Source organism: Hyposmocoma kahamanoa, unplaced genomic scaffold, assembly GCF_003589595.1.
Source record: "Hyposmocoma kahamanoa isolate Upper Pololo Valley unplaced genomic scaffold, ASM358959v1 303, whole genome shotgun sequence".
In the NCBI taxonomy this organism is placed as follows: Eukaryota; Metazoa; Arthropoda; class Insecta; order Lepidoptera; family Cosmopterigidae; genus Hyposmocoma; species Hyposmocoma kahamanoa.
Window position 1 is genome coordinate 310,256 of NW_020653784.1, and position 15,725 is coordinate 325,980.

Sequence of the window (15,725 nt, forward strand, 5' to 3'; positions counted from 1 at the left end):
AATGTGTCAGTTGAGTGTAAACATTCGTTTACCATATCCGATTATGCAAATGGAGAATTTTCTGCCTCAACAATGCATATTAATGTTGATAGAAAATATTCCGTTGCAGTGTTATACAAAATGAAATTAATTATCTGTATTAAACAAAGAGTTAGTATTTTTTGGTGTTCCGTGGCCAAACTATGTTTTGGTGTTATCGGTAGTCGTCATCGATATTTTGGTAATTGCAGAATATGAAGTCGTTAACACAATATTTAATATAATGCTCTATCAATCTGTACAAACAATATACAAATCAAATGGCGGAATAAAATTAATAAGCAATATGGATTTGTGACATTGTTTAATTAAATGCAAACATATGTGACAAAAATCAATCAATCTTTGAATGATAATCGAACGTTTGTTAAAAATATACGCTATTTCGGTTTGCGTGTTTTCCATAGTAAATAATCCTAAAAACAAATTGTAACGTGCAGAGAAACGATAAATGCGGGGTTATTGGTAAAATACTAACAACCTCGCAGAAGTATATTACAACATTACAAAGATCATAAACAACAACTTTCGTTCCATGACTTTGTAGGGCCACTTGTAGCAATGAATTCATTTTCAGGTTTTTTTTTTTACACAAATGTAAGTGCGCATTTGATCTCCATCTCACCTAATGGAAAATGACGATGAGGTCGATTATGGAGCATGCACACCTAACTAATGCCTATTCACTCTCCCTAGGCCTAGTATGGGCGTGCTCCGCGCGCTGTAAGACTTTCCCTCACCGCCGCATAACGTATCATAAAAAATCCAGAACACTAAGCTTCCGGCATCTTTCAATAGCGGCCGATGGCGTGGCGGGTATAATTCAGATTTAATCTTCTGCAGTTCATATATCTCCCAACAGTGTACTAAGTCCGTGTGCCACCCCATTCCCAAAACCCAACATAGGATATAATGTGTTCCATCCAGTCTGTTGTCCGATCTATTACTCTTCCGTTCAAGCGCCGCTTCAATTATACAAAAGTTGGGTACATTACGCCAAGGCTATCGACGCCAATCTCTTAAACATTCCTCCAGTCGCAAAAAACTACGATCAGTTTGTTCATAGCATCCGCTTCTTGCAAATGTATTCCACGAGGTTGTCATACATTGTATGTCCCAGAGCTGTCTCGCAAATCAGCTGATTTATTAAAGCGGTACGAACAATTGTTTACCAACGATCCTTTCTCGGAAAAACCATCCTGATGGATAAAGAACAATTGTCTCAGATCGGCGAAACTCGACGAGAAAGGTGGGTAACCATGGTGACGAACATTGACCTGACGCACAACAGCTAGAAATCTTGGAATTCTCTCCGGAAACTTACCGGAACCCCCCAATGCCTCAGCTACTGGTCAAGTCAGAGCTAATCAAGTGGCCCATCAACTTCTTCTCAATGGAAAAATTCATCGTCGGCAAACTCGACTACTCAGGATCAGCAGCTGTCCAGACAATAACAACAATATCAGTAGACCTTTATCGCTCACAGAAATCGTTACAGCCACAAAATCCCTAAAAAGTAGTAAATTTCTGTTGAACAATTAAAAACTTCGGCCATCTAGCCGAAATTTCCTGGCTGCTAGAGCTATTCAACAACTGTCTGGACTCTACCCGAATCCCGTATCTTTGGCGTTAAGGCAAAGTGATAGCGTTACCTAAACCTGAGAAGCCTAGTAATGACCACAGGAGCTATCGGCCGATATCCTTACTGCGTCATACCTATAAACTGCTGAAAAGAATGCTAATGAACCGCCTAGTCAGTATTGTGGACCCAAAGCTTATTCCCGAACAAGCTGGTTTCCGACAAGGAAAATCATGCTGCAACTAGTTGCTAAACCTTATACATCTCGAAGACGGGTCAGATAAATGGAGTGGTATTTGTGTGTATGACACAGTGAACATAAAATGGCTTCTGTGGAAGGTGACTGAGCTCACAGGCGATCACGCATTTATTCGAATCCTGAGCGAACTTCTCCACAACTGGCGATGTCAGGTCCACCTCCTTTCAGGAAGGAGTCGATAGAAAACTCTAAACAATGGCCTTCTCCAAGGTAGTGTGTTAGCCCCAATGCTATTTAACATCTACATAAAAGATCAATCTCATGCATCGAACACCAAATCCTTCATTAACGCCGACGATCTGGCCCTGACGTCCCAAGCGCCTGCTTTTGAGGAAGTCGAAAGGAATCTAAGCGGAGCACTATGAAGTTAATCCCAGTTTATATTTATAAAGTAGCTCTCGCTACGCATCCTAAGCTACATCTCCAGGTTACAGTACAAACAAACTGAGATGATGTCGTTTAACTTTTATACGTAAAATCTTGGATGGAGTCATAAATTAGAATGTTCTTGAAGAGTGTAAGAGTTGGTGGAAGAGATTCACAGTCAACTTTACACACCTACGTGTATAATCCGATTAAACTGCTTAAGTAGCAGTAGAGCTCCTCGTGAAAGAGTTCATCCAGGGTAGTACTGCTGCTGCCAAACAGTAGTGTGAGCATTACTGCGTTTCAGCTTTGAAGAGTTAGGGTGCTGGTGAAATTACAGGCACATGGGACTTGTCAACTTATGTCTCAGGGTGACGGGCGCAGTGGCAGTGCCTCTTAGACCTTTGTGATTTAGAGCTCAGAGTGGCACTTGGTATCATATAAAAAACCAAACAAGTACGTATTTAATTACAATAAAATTAAGCATTATTTGAAGAGGAGACCCCCATCTATTTTTATAAAAACAATTTAAATTACATGTACAATTTTTGCAAAATCAATAAAAAGAAACTATGATTTACTATTAATATAGAGAACAATTAATATAAAATGACGGTGTTGTTACCTTCAGAGAAACAAAACAATCAAACAACTGAGCTCTTCGCATTCGCTTTAATATTTATATTTAATATTTAAAAAGTTATTAGAATATTTGAAAATGGAACTCTTTATTTGTAGAATACAATTTGTTTCATCTGACTGTCACTTGTTTTTACATTTTGGCGTCATTTTAGAAATTGGTTATCTACATCACCATGGATTGAACTCGTGAAAATTTTCGTAGTATGATTTTTTACGACTTTAAGTGTAATTTAACAGCTCAGCAGAGCTTCGATCGACTTCAAACTGCTTTTGGCGATGAAGTATCATGCAAGACGACTATTTGTAGCTGGTTTGCAGAATTCAAATGCGGTCGTGTGAATCTCAGTGACGAATTTCGTGATGGTCGCCCGTCCACTGCTGTGAACAACAAAAACATCGATGCTGTGCGCCTTATGATAAAAACGGACAGGCATGTGACATACCATGAGAGTCGGGCATCTTTAGGCATAGGCATGAGTTAAATACAATCAATACTACACAAACATTTGGGTGTGAAAAAGCTGTGCTCTCGGTAAATCCCACACAATATGAATGAGTCTCAAAAAACTGATTGTGTCACTTGATGCAACGCCATGCTTACCAGATTCAACGCAGAGGCGTCAAATTTGGTGTGGAACATAGTAATAGGTAACGAAACATGGATTTATAGTTACAATCCGAAAACAAAGCAGCAATCGAGCGTATGGGTCTTTCGAAATGAGCCGAAATCCATCAAAGTGGCGCGCGTGCAAAGTGTCTTTAAGCGAATGATTGCTTCTTTTTTAAATAAAACTGGACACGTGGCTACTGTTGCTTTGGAGAATCGTTGTACCGTGAATAGTGATTGGTACACGACCATTTGTTTGCCGGAAGTTATTGTCAAACTCCTTAAAAATAACCGTAAACGCCGTATCATCTTGCACCACGATAATGCCAGTTCTCACACGGCCAGACAGATAAATGAATTTTTGAAGGTGAACAACGTTGACTTTATGAGTCATCCCGCGTACAGTCCCGACCTGGCATCTTGTGACTTTTATTTATTTCCAAAAATTAAGAACCAGTTATGCGGTCAACGATTTTCGTCACCTGAAGAGGCTGTCGAAAAGTACGAAAAATAAATTTCAGAGATTGTCGTGGAGGAGTGGCATAAATGTTTTCAAAATTAGTTCATTCGTATGAAAAAGTGCATTACACATTTCTGACCATTTATAGTATTTTTTTCTTATTCATTCCAGAAACTTATAGTGCGCCACACGTATAATGATAAATAAAAAAGGGAATTTAATATTTAGTAGCCTGTCCTCGACTATGGATAACGGCATGGCAGCGGCGCGGCATCGACTCTATTAACTTTTTGCAGTTTTCAAGTGAAATAGAGTTCCATTCTTCTAAAAACAGATCGTACAATTCGTTCATGTTATTACACCGTCTGGTTGCCAATTTCTTTTTGACTTGACACCAAAGATGCTCTACTGGATGAAGACCTGGGCTATTCGGTACCCAGTCACAGGCGTCCTTTAATTTCGGAGACTCGTCGAGCTGTGCTAATGCTGTAGTCGAGGTCTTGCGTTTGGGTATGAAGTATTACGTATCATGCTCTGATCCATGGGGTCCATACAATGGACCCCAAGCTCGTCCATGGTTTAATGCTGATTCTAGTTGTGCTGAAGTTTATAAACAGTCCGTGTACCAAGCTTGGGCAGATGCTCGACTACGCAAAGCTCCGAGTACTCAGAATCCGAAGAAAGTTTTTGATAAAGCCGCCAAGAAGTCAAAAGCGTGTTACGTAGGGCCAAGTTTGACCATGTGCGCCGCGTAGGGGCCAAGCTTGCCTCTTATCCAGCAGGCAGCAAACCCTTTTGATCCCTGGCCAAAGCGGTCGAATCTAACTTCAGTCGCCCATCTTTGCCGCCTTATCTATTGAGGCCGGACGGCTCGCAGGCTCATACTGCGAAAGAGAAGGCGAATCTCTTTGCCTCACTCTTTGCAGAGAGTTCGCGTCTGGATGCCGCAGGGAACCTACCACCTACTTTACCTCAGGTTGGCTGCACTATGGCGCCAGTTCGCATCCGCCAAAAAGAGGTACTTAGAACTCTGCGAAATCTAGACGTGAATAAAGCTAGCGAGCCAGATGGAATTCCAGCAATAGTCCTGCGTAACTGTACGCCTGAGTTGTCTCCTGTTCTCAAACGCCTGTACCGTCTCTCACTTGAGACTGGTGTAGTTCCCAGGTCGAGGAAGCTTGCATACGTGCAACCTGTACCAAAACAAGGAAGTAGAGCTGACCCTGTCAACTATAGACCCATCTCAGTCACTTCCATACTCTGCAAGAGTGTGGAACGTGTACTCAACAACCGTCTTATACCGTACCTTGAAGACAACGACCTAGTCAGTGATCAAATTCCGACTAGGGCGATCTACTGGGGAGCTTCTTGTGTATGTCTGTCACATCTGGAGCGAGGCTATAGAAAAACAAGGCGAAGCACTTGCAGTGTCTTTGGACATTTCTAAAGCCTTTGACAGGGCCTGTCACGCAAGCCTTTTAAGTAAGCTTTCCTCTTATGGGCTTCTGACATTGACCTTGGCAATTAGATCTCGGATTTCTTGAGCGAACGTTCGATTCGAGTGATCTTAGAAGACAACTCTTCCGAACATATGGCGATAGATAGATCGATAGTTCTTCAGGGTTCCGTACGGTCTGCAACTCTCTTTCTGCTGCATATCCGCTCACGCGATACATGCAGCCGTAGACGCAGACCACACCTAGAGGTGTGGTGTTGATTTTATACCGATTTATCGGATATCGAAGTTATAACAGGTAAAAGAACTAATATTAATTGCTATTTCGGTAACTACTCTAGCAAACCATAAAGTTTTTAATGCCTGTCATCTGTCATTTAAAAAAAATTAACAACTTCAAAAATACGTCACGACAATCGTGTGCGTTATTGTTTGGGCTGGTGATTTCGGTGTTTATTAATTGAAAACATACCGTAAGTAGCGTTTATTAAGTTTACCCTGAATATAAATGTTTATAAACTATACTTTAAGGAGTAATTTCATGGTAAACGTTAGAACCACTCAAACGGAATGTTATCATATTTTATCCAAGTACACCCAAAATTTCATTAGTGCTTTTTAAGTGCAAGATTGGCGGTGTATTACTGCATTTTATTTGAGATGTTTTTGTTGGTAGTACGGAGGGTATTTATTTGGCAATGCAGAATAATAATTTTTATTTATAAAAACTTGTATTTAAACTGAATGCTTTTCTAATTTGTGACACCAAATAGCCGCCACTTTGCGGTAGGAAGAGCGCATCGCGTGAGCGGATATATATCAATGATATGTTAATTCCAGGTACCTTTGCATACGCTGATGACAGCACAGTTGTAGATAGGTACTTGACCAATGCAAGGGTCAGTGGAGAGGAAACCCAGCCTTGTCGAGAGTCCATGGTTAGCCGATTAGATTTGACACTCTAGGCCGTCTCCGATTGGGGCAATGCCAATCTTGTCAAATTTAACGCTACCAAAATGCAGGCGTGTCTATTCTCCACAAACCGGAGTCCCTTTCAGCTGACTCTGACTTTTCGTGATATATCCATACCGTAGCCGACTGTCTCCAGTTACTTGGAATGGACCTGTCATCCAATTTGAACTTCGGCAGATACATTGAATCCATGGCCAAAAATGCAGCAAGGCCGCTTGGGATCCTTTCCAGGGTGAGGCGTTACTTTACACCGGGACAGTTGCTTCAGCTGTACCAAGCACAAGTCCGATCGTGCATGTAGTCAGCAATCTGCCACCTTTGGGATGGGTCTGCTACATATCAACTGGCCACTTTGGATTCAATTGACAACCGTGCCAAGAGGCTTATAGGTGACTCGGAATTAGTGGAGGCGACGCTGCAGAGCCTTGAACACCGCCATAAAGTTGCTTGCTTTTCGGCATTTTACAGAATTTATCACGGAGAGTGTGCGATGGAATTACACGATTCAATTCCTCCTTTCCTTTTCCATCACCAGGGGACTAGGCGTAGGCTTGGCTTCCACTCTTATGTTGTGGATATTCCAAAGATTCGCACGAAGCGTTACGCTTCCACATTTATATGGCGAACGGCTAGTTCGTAGAGTTAGTTAGTAGAGTGGAACTCCCTGCCTGCAGATTTGTTCCCTGAACGTTATAACTAGGGTCTTTTCAAGGCGAGAGTGAATATGCATTATTTAGGTGTGCATGCTCCATTGTCGACCTCATCGTCACTTTCCATCAGGTGAGATGAATCTCAAATGCGCACTTATATATTATAAAAAAAAACTACTTGGTACAGTAAACCGCTGTGCTCCAGTTGACACTCCGTAATACCTACAATTTACGTGACAGCACTAAGACCAGTCCGTTAATTTATCTGGCGAATTAAAGTAGTACCTATGTCTTCTTTTTTGTCCTAAACACGTGATCTGAGAGAGCCAATAAATGGCTCCGCGACAATGTCTACTCCACCCTGACCCAGCAATAGGGGCGATGGTCATAGGATCAGCGTTTCAAGTCCACGTGTCCGTGGCGTTGTAGCATCTCAACGGAGAGCGCATGCGCGGGCGCCGTGCGGCGAGACGACCGCGTCACGTGGCTCAGCTGAGTCGTCTGCGGACGCGTGTCGATTCCGCGTGTAGGATGCACCCCGCACACGTGCCCGTTGTAATAGCGGAGAGCATTCATCTGTTGAAAAAAAAAAAAATTAATAGACAATTTTGCCAATCATAAAGATACGGAACGGCAGCCTTCTGATTGTGTTGTTTGTTTTAAGGCAACTGACTGACTGACTTTGTAAAATTTGTCCTTGTCATTATATTCACGTTTCTTTATAAATTTTTAACTTGTAGTATTGAGAAAAAATAAAGAGTGAAACAGACTTTTGAAAGGCCCGCCCAGAAAGTTACCGTTGATATCAACGACGTACCTCCAGAATAAAAAGCGATTATGTTTTTTAGCCAAGCACATGACATGATATTTGTATTTTAATTGTCATGTTTGTCTTTATATTTATGTCATATTTATCTTCTATGGTTTCCAGTGGCGAGGCGACAACATATCGTCGCTTAAATGCTAACGGCCGCATGTCAAAAGTTCACTTTTTTACAGGAAAGGCGATCAAAGTTTCCCATCACATTTTTAAAAATTTTAATATTATTTTACTTTTAAATACCCATGTATTTATACTCAAAAGATGCGTATTTTAAGGCTCTATAAATTTGTAAACACAGACACAACTCGAAAGTGCAGAACGCCAAACAGGCCTTTGCGTAATTCCATTGTTTGTAATCCCAAATCGCTAGGTGTCTTCGTGTAGTAAAGTAAATAAATAAAGTAAAGTTTGACCGTTTTAAACACATTTTTGCAATAAAAAGGTTTTCAGAAGTTTAGCATTTAAGCGACTATGTGGATAATTTGTATTTTGTAAATCTTAACGTTAATAAATAAATAACGCACACACTCAACATAGCCCCGCACTAGGGAAACCCTGTGTCGCGGGTGCGATGGACACACACACATAGACAACCACAAATTACACCCAAACTCACGAGAGAAATAAATGTAGGCCGTACAAACATTTCTCCCGGCTCGGGAATCGAACCTGGGACCTCTGCGTGGCAGTCCGGCATGGTAACCATTCTGCCACTGAGGCAGTTTAAACTGATAATTAATTGAAACTGATAACTAGTGTTACATGTTGTATTATTTGGGTGTTTTTTTTTTAATAAGGCTACGTAAAGAATAAATTATGTAGAAGGTCATGCTAATTCGTAGGTAATTAAAATAGCAGCACTTAGCATTAATATAATAAACTGAAGTAAATTACTTTAAAAACTATCGTTATTTTATGTGTACAAAAAGTTAACCTGCGAATTGAAGTGAACTAGTATCTTGTGTGCTAATAAGTGATGTGGTTAAATGTCGCCAATCGCCTTTTTAACGGGAAAAGAATTTTTTGTAAAAGTAAGTAAAAAGTTAAGGCTTTACCAAGGAAATTTTCACGCCTCGCCAATGATGGTTTCGTTACTTTCAAGTAAATTGTAATCGTGCGATTTTGCTTTTGTTTCTTATTGCAAAAATATAATCCCGTGACCATGAGACCTGTAAAGGGCCCGAAACGTCGGTTTGTTTGAAAAACCAAATATACGCGATTTAAATCCGGAAAAATAGTTTCATTTCCTATGTGTAACAATCGCGAAAACCTAAGAACTGTTGTTATAGCTATTGTCGGTCACCACGCCTTAGAAAACTCATACAACAGCGTATTCGTTTTTTACCTGTATCATACATGCAAGTCTTTTTCCTAGTCAGCATTTTTTTATAATTACTTTAAAAACATGCTGTCACTTAATTTACGAGTTTCATTTAGTTTCATGGAATTTGTTTTTCCCAAGTATTTGATCATCATGTATTTTGATTCACAGGTCTTACCCAAGTCGGGCGTTCAATGACTTAAAATTACAGTCATTACAATTTAATTAAGTAGTAGGTAAGTGGTGTGTAAGATATGGCAATCCATTAATATAAATTATGAAGAGAAGCGAACTCAATACGCTTCCCTGTGGTACCTACTCCTCTTATCTCAACCTATTACATTAATTCAGAATCCAATGATATTATGTTCATAAAACAGGATTAAGGCTTGAACAGTCGCGAATAACTTTGACGATTTGACTTCTAAGCAGTAGTAACAATTTCAAACGTCATCTATCGACCACTCGCTTGTACTTACACAAAATCAAATAAAGATAAGTTGTAAATTAGAATACAGAAGAGTCATGAGTGTTATTTTGCAATCTATGCCTATGTTGTTGTTCCCTCATAGACATTTGAGAATGAATCATCGTAAAAATAAACATTACATAATATTTTAGGGTCAAAATCGCATAGCATAAATAGTGAAAGTATTAGGTAAATCGTGCAATGATTCGATCGTTAGTTGATAGGATCAATTAACAACTAATACTACTATTTTCAATTATAAAAGAGAAGTAGAAAAGAGTAGTAAAATTGAAACAATAGTAGATTGTACAACAAGTGCATAAAAGGCGTAATTGTACCCGAGACGAGTATATCCACCCGAGCCGCACGCGAGGGTGGATACTTAAGTCGAGGGTAAAATGAGTTTTATGAACGACTTATATACGCTACTTTTCACTTCGATTGCGAGAAAATTTAACAGCAATATTACAAATAAATGATAACACTACTATTACCAAGAAAAAATAAGAACTTTCCGCCAATGTACTACTTTTTTTTCTACACGTGACTCAGGTCAAGCTTTTATTTTTATGGATTTCTATTTCTTAAATGTAATATAACACGGATTAAAAAACAAAAGTAAAACTTTATAAAGTTCTAGTGTGCGTGGCTGTTGGCGCAGGCGTCATTGCCTCGATCTTAAACGACGATTTTATTTTATGCACTAGAGCATAAAATCCTATTTTATGCAGCCTACACCCAGCATAAATATATTACGAACTTTAAGAGCATGAGACGTGAAAATACTTTTATTCGCTATATTTTAAATGCATTTAACAAACTTCAATATTGACTAATTAATTATGCGTCATTGAAAGTATCACTGTTATGTATTATTTATTAATTTGTTTTAATACAACATAAAAAAACACTTAGATTAATAAAAAAATAAAAAAGTGATTACGACCAATACGACCAATTTGTTTTTAACTGATGGAAATTCCAACAATAAAAAGTACACAGTACAGTATAACGATACGTGCTTTCGACGAGGTTAAATAAATATACATTAAATAGGTACTTTATTAACTAAATTTTTACCGTTAAGAGGGAGCAGAGGAAAAATGTCTAATCTTCGATTTGATTTTAGACGTAAATCCACTTTAAAGTTAAAAATAAAATATTATTCGAGTGACTATACGATATATTTAAGCACAGACGTTAATCAGAAATATAAAACAATAAAGTTTCCTCGATAGATAAAAATCACGAAATTACCTCTAATTTTCACATTTTTTCGATTTATTCTCGAAATACTACGAGTTATTAGGACAAAAATTAGATAATTAATGACATTTATACATGATCGACTACTGTTGTTACATATTTTTTTTAATCCCTTTAATTTTAGAGTTATTCCGCTAAAACGAATTTGGCACTTACGACATTTTTAATGCGCAAAAGACAACATCTCCTGTCGCATGTCACGGGAACTTCAAGCATATATTTGTTTCACAAATTAGTCACTATCGCTCCGTTGAGTCGAGAGGATGTTGACAAAATTTGTGCCTGAGCTGTTTAATTGTCATCGTAAATTATCAATATTGATGGCTAATTGTCGAAGGTAAGTTTGTGAATTACCTTCTTATATTTAACGGTAAAATAAAAAAATATTATTTCCATGTGCATAAGCTGCGCTTACAACTTACGAATTTTGATTTCATCAGTAATAGGATTGAAAATTCACCGGTGTAAGAGTGAAGGTCGTGCAGACGATTTTAGTTCTTATTATGCCAATCGATTGATATGACGATACCATTTACATGTTTTACGTTACAGATTATAAATATATAATATTTGTAAAAATGACAGTATGATTTTGATCTAATTTATTGTTAGGTTACCTCTGCAAAACTCACACACACAAAATCCAGAAAGGACTTAGTAAAGACAGGGAATAAATATTTGATATCGTTGTTTTTTTATTATGAGAACTGATTTTGATATTCAACAAAATAATTACACGTAATGGTAGGTATTTTAAATTAGAGCAAAATAAATTTATATTGAATAAATAAAATTTTAAATTTAAAGAAATTTAACACATTGATAACATAATTTTTGTCTTTTTGTCTTGGCTAAAATTCTTGAGAGGCTTCTTAATAATAGACTTGTAAATTATATTGTATAGAATCTTCGTCTGTCTACAACACAATACGGTTTCCGGCCAGGAATCTCCACGAGTAATGTTGTACTGGACCTCGTTAATGCGATTGTTACTAATCTTGATAACAAACAAAAGGTCGTAGCTATCTTCCTTGATCTCGCCAAGGCCTTCGATACTATCTCGGTCCTTCTACTAATTAACAAACTTGAAAGGCTTGATATTCGAGGTCTTTAGCTTGATCTTTTCGCAAATATTTTAATAAATTGATTATCTCGTGGGTAGACGACAGTGCGTTAGAATCGGGGATTTAACCAGTACTGAACTACCGATCACATACGGTGTGGCCCAAGGTAGTATTCTTGACTTTATTTTTAGCATATATTAACGACCTCTGTAATATGCAATTAAACAACGGTTCCATCTTTACTTACGCCGACGATACTGCCTTAGTTTTCTATGGCGATGGGAGTCTGCGTTTAACTATGCGCAAGTGGGCTTCAATTTGGTTTCCACGTGGCTTTCTAACAACTTCCTCACCCTCAATGTGCAAAAAACTATGTATCTGATCTGACATTCTCACTTACAAGCCGAGGTCTCCCACTCTCGTCTATAACTGCTCATTCGTGCCCTGCCTCTTCTCAAGACTCCTGTTCCTGTCCATCTTTAGCCCGCACTCACCATTTCAAGTACCTGGGTGTCGAGTTAGATAGCACCCTTACCTTTAGCTATCATATTGACAGTCTTACCCTGAGGTTACGCAAATTCATGTTCATTTTTAAAAATCTCCGCCACGTTGCTGGTGTTTGGGACAGTATGAGGTCGGTCTTGCGCAGCAGTCTGCATTTGAGAATTTACCAAGTATATGTATTTTCAATAATCATATTATTTTCATTATTTTCCTAGCTTCGTAGTTTTATATTATAAACAATAAGCGTTATGGTTTTTAGGCACTTATAATCACCGGTCAGGGTAACAATACAAAGAAAGTATTTGTCCAGAAACGAATTCAAGAAGTTTTGGATATAATGAAATGGCGCTTATGCAGACAATCGACAGTAGAGTACCATAGACAATAAAATTTTGGTTAAAACTAAAAAGAGCCCTTTTTTGATATGGTTTATGAAATTATAATCGCGCAAAGTGACACTTTCTTTCTAAATAAATCGAATCCAGTTATGTAAATATTCCATTAATAAAGGATTGACATTGTAGCGGTTTTCACTTTAACTTCAAATATGGATCAATTCCCAAGATTTAAGACCCTGAATGTCTAGTCGAGAAGTTAGTTATAAAATTAAGTCGTTCGTTCCAGTTTGATTCTATGCAACGTTCCGAAAATCTGGTACAAAGAGTGTTACCGGTTCTCCAATCCAAATTATTTACTTTTATGGTTAGATTTCTTTATCACAAACTGGACACTCTGGAGTAAGAATGCCTTTCTCTCCATATTTAAAGCATACTATTTCGTGTGGTTGTTTACAATTTGTAAGAATATGGGAACTAGTGAAACATATAAAACATAATATTTTTTCCAAATAGAGATACAAAAGCCCTAATGTATATTTTACGCACAAATACACTCCATACGTAAACTCTGTTTGTTGAGCACTACAACAAAACCATCATGGCAGCTGTCTTCACGTTCATAGACGAGGATCACAGTTACAGATCTTGGGATCTGAATGTCCCAAAAAATCAAATTGCTCTCAATATTGCTGTTAGTAACATCATGTCTGAAGAGAATTGGTAGCTTGTGGTTCCCACAATCTTGATATCGACCAACCCGAAGATTTTTTTACGCCTAGAGACGAATATGCGGAAAATACCTGTAAACTTAGAGAAAATTTCGATCATATACAAAGTTCTTTAATAAAGTCGCATGATAGAAATTGAATTATGGTCCTTATAATCTTCGTCGTAAAAAGTATGACTTTAATGTTAGTGATATTGTTCGGCGAAAAACTTATTATCAGAGTGACAATGAAAAGCGATTCTCTAAAAACAACCTCCTGAGCGTATTATCACCTTTAATATATAAATTTGTTCTTATGCAGGGGCCTGGGCTCTTGGCAAATTAAAGATTTTCAATTGAGAAATAATACTTGTTAAATTGTACTAAAGTAAATTGTAGAACATATTTTCTCTTCATTTTCTTCAATGTTTACATTGAACCTAGTCTATTTGAATATGCTAATAGGTTGACATTTTTAGCATGGCTTCAATCAATTTGTATTTTGATTGAAAACGACGACGAAATGAATTATTTCAGCGTTGTCGTTTGGCTTGCCTAGAAAAATAAAAAAACTATAAAAAAAAATTAAAACACTTGCAGAAATTTGTCAGATATTTACATAGACATACACACATTCACACATATACTTTACACATACACCTTCACACATGTAGACACACAATTGCTATAGTCCTACTATGGTCCATTTGTTTATAAGTCGCTTCATTTAAAAAATATAGTAATTAAAAACTAATGTCTAAATCTATTAATACAACGGAATTCAGTTATTATATATATTATTAATATGTATTTCAATTTGTTACATTGTTCTTTGATAAACAATATTTTAAGTCGCTTCGTTCTGGCATCGAGTTAGTTTTTATGTAACGAAAAATAAATAAATTGTAATCTGACAAACTTTGTAGTTGGCAAAAATAAACCAAATTGAAAAGCTGTAAAGATGCAAAGAAATAAATTTAAAATTTAGCGGTGTATTCACTCATTTTCTTGAAATTGTACTTTAGAATTAGGGTTAGATATTTAAATATGTAATACGTTTATTTGAATAACGAAGTGTAATAAAAGATTTAAGTAGACAAATACGACTCTATGGCTTCAATGTTTGCGGGTCAACGATAAGCGTGCGAAAATAACTTTTGATCGGTTTGCTCTGCGACGAACTGGTAGCGGGCGGCGAATGATAGGTGCGGGTAGCGGGGAGTGTGGGCGGAGCCAACGTCAAAACTTTTTTGCCATGAGGGCTCTTAAAAAGCGTCAAAATCTATATAGCGAGAACATTGACTTACAATTATATGGACGTCGGGCCCGCGCTAAAAAGTGTCCGAACTTATAGGGCGTTAAAATCGTATACAGAGCGTCATTCACGCTTAAGTCTTCGTTTGTTCGACTGACAGCGAAGCAAGCAAAATTAAACAGTACTGCGATGACATTACAATTTAAATTCAACGTTTTAGCTTTTTCATATTCCTTTACATGTCACTACGTTTAAATAGGTTGACTTGGGACATTTTTTTCGTGGTTTGTGTGTTAGACCCGTCGTCCATTTATTTGTAAGTCAATGAGCGAGAACAAGTAGTTTAATTGAAATTGAAGTACTATTTTCTGGTTGAAGCATGGTTCGTCGTCACGAGACCAAATGTTTGCGATATTTTCTGGATCAGTGGTTTTATTTTCTTTAAAAAAAAAACTGCAGCAAGCGGTGGTAGGCGGAAAATGCAATATAGTATGTGTCATTTCTACTAAATAAAGTGGGTATAACATTGTGTCCCGCGGTGCAGCGCGGCGCAGCCTGACGTCACCAGCTTGTGCCACCACGGGCACTACAAAGTGTGACTGGCTTCTCAACAATAAGGTATTTTTCTTTGAAAGGCAAGCGTTGGCTGAGCGACATCGGACTGCTTAGGGCGAACTTTGGAAATAGCAACACAATATAGAACTTCAAATGTGTTAAATAAAGTGGATATTTTTTCTCTCGGGAATATGCTGTGTGTGTGGTCGTGTTTTAAGCGATTTGTAGATTTTAAATAAAGCACGCATGAGAAGTTTCCGTGTATTCCGTAATTCTTGGTCCCAGGTTCGATTCCCGGTAGAACCAATTTGGGAAACGAACTTTTCTAAAATGGTTTTAGCATAGATGTTTTGGGTAGTGTCGCGGAGTGTATTCCGTAACTTTTGGTCACGGG

At 37.9% G+C, this 15,725-nt stretch overlaps 1 protein-coding gene across 1 annotated transcript in view; it reads right to left on the reverse strand.

Moving 5' to 3' along the window:
- Positions 1-7,298: 7,298 nt before the first annotated feature.
- The window catches only part of LOC113229314 (neuropeptide FF receptor 2-like), a 79,105-nt gene continuing 70,678 nt past the window's right edge, over positions 7,299-15,725 (reverse strand). Inside the window, exon 9 of the mRNA XM_026462868.1 lies at positions 7,299-7,606. Coding sequence (XP_026318653.1) covers positions 7,424-7,606 — 183 coding nt within the window. The 3' untranslated portion in view covers positions 7,299-7,423. The remainder of the gene's footprint in view (positions 7,607-15,725) is intronic.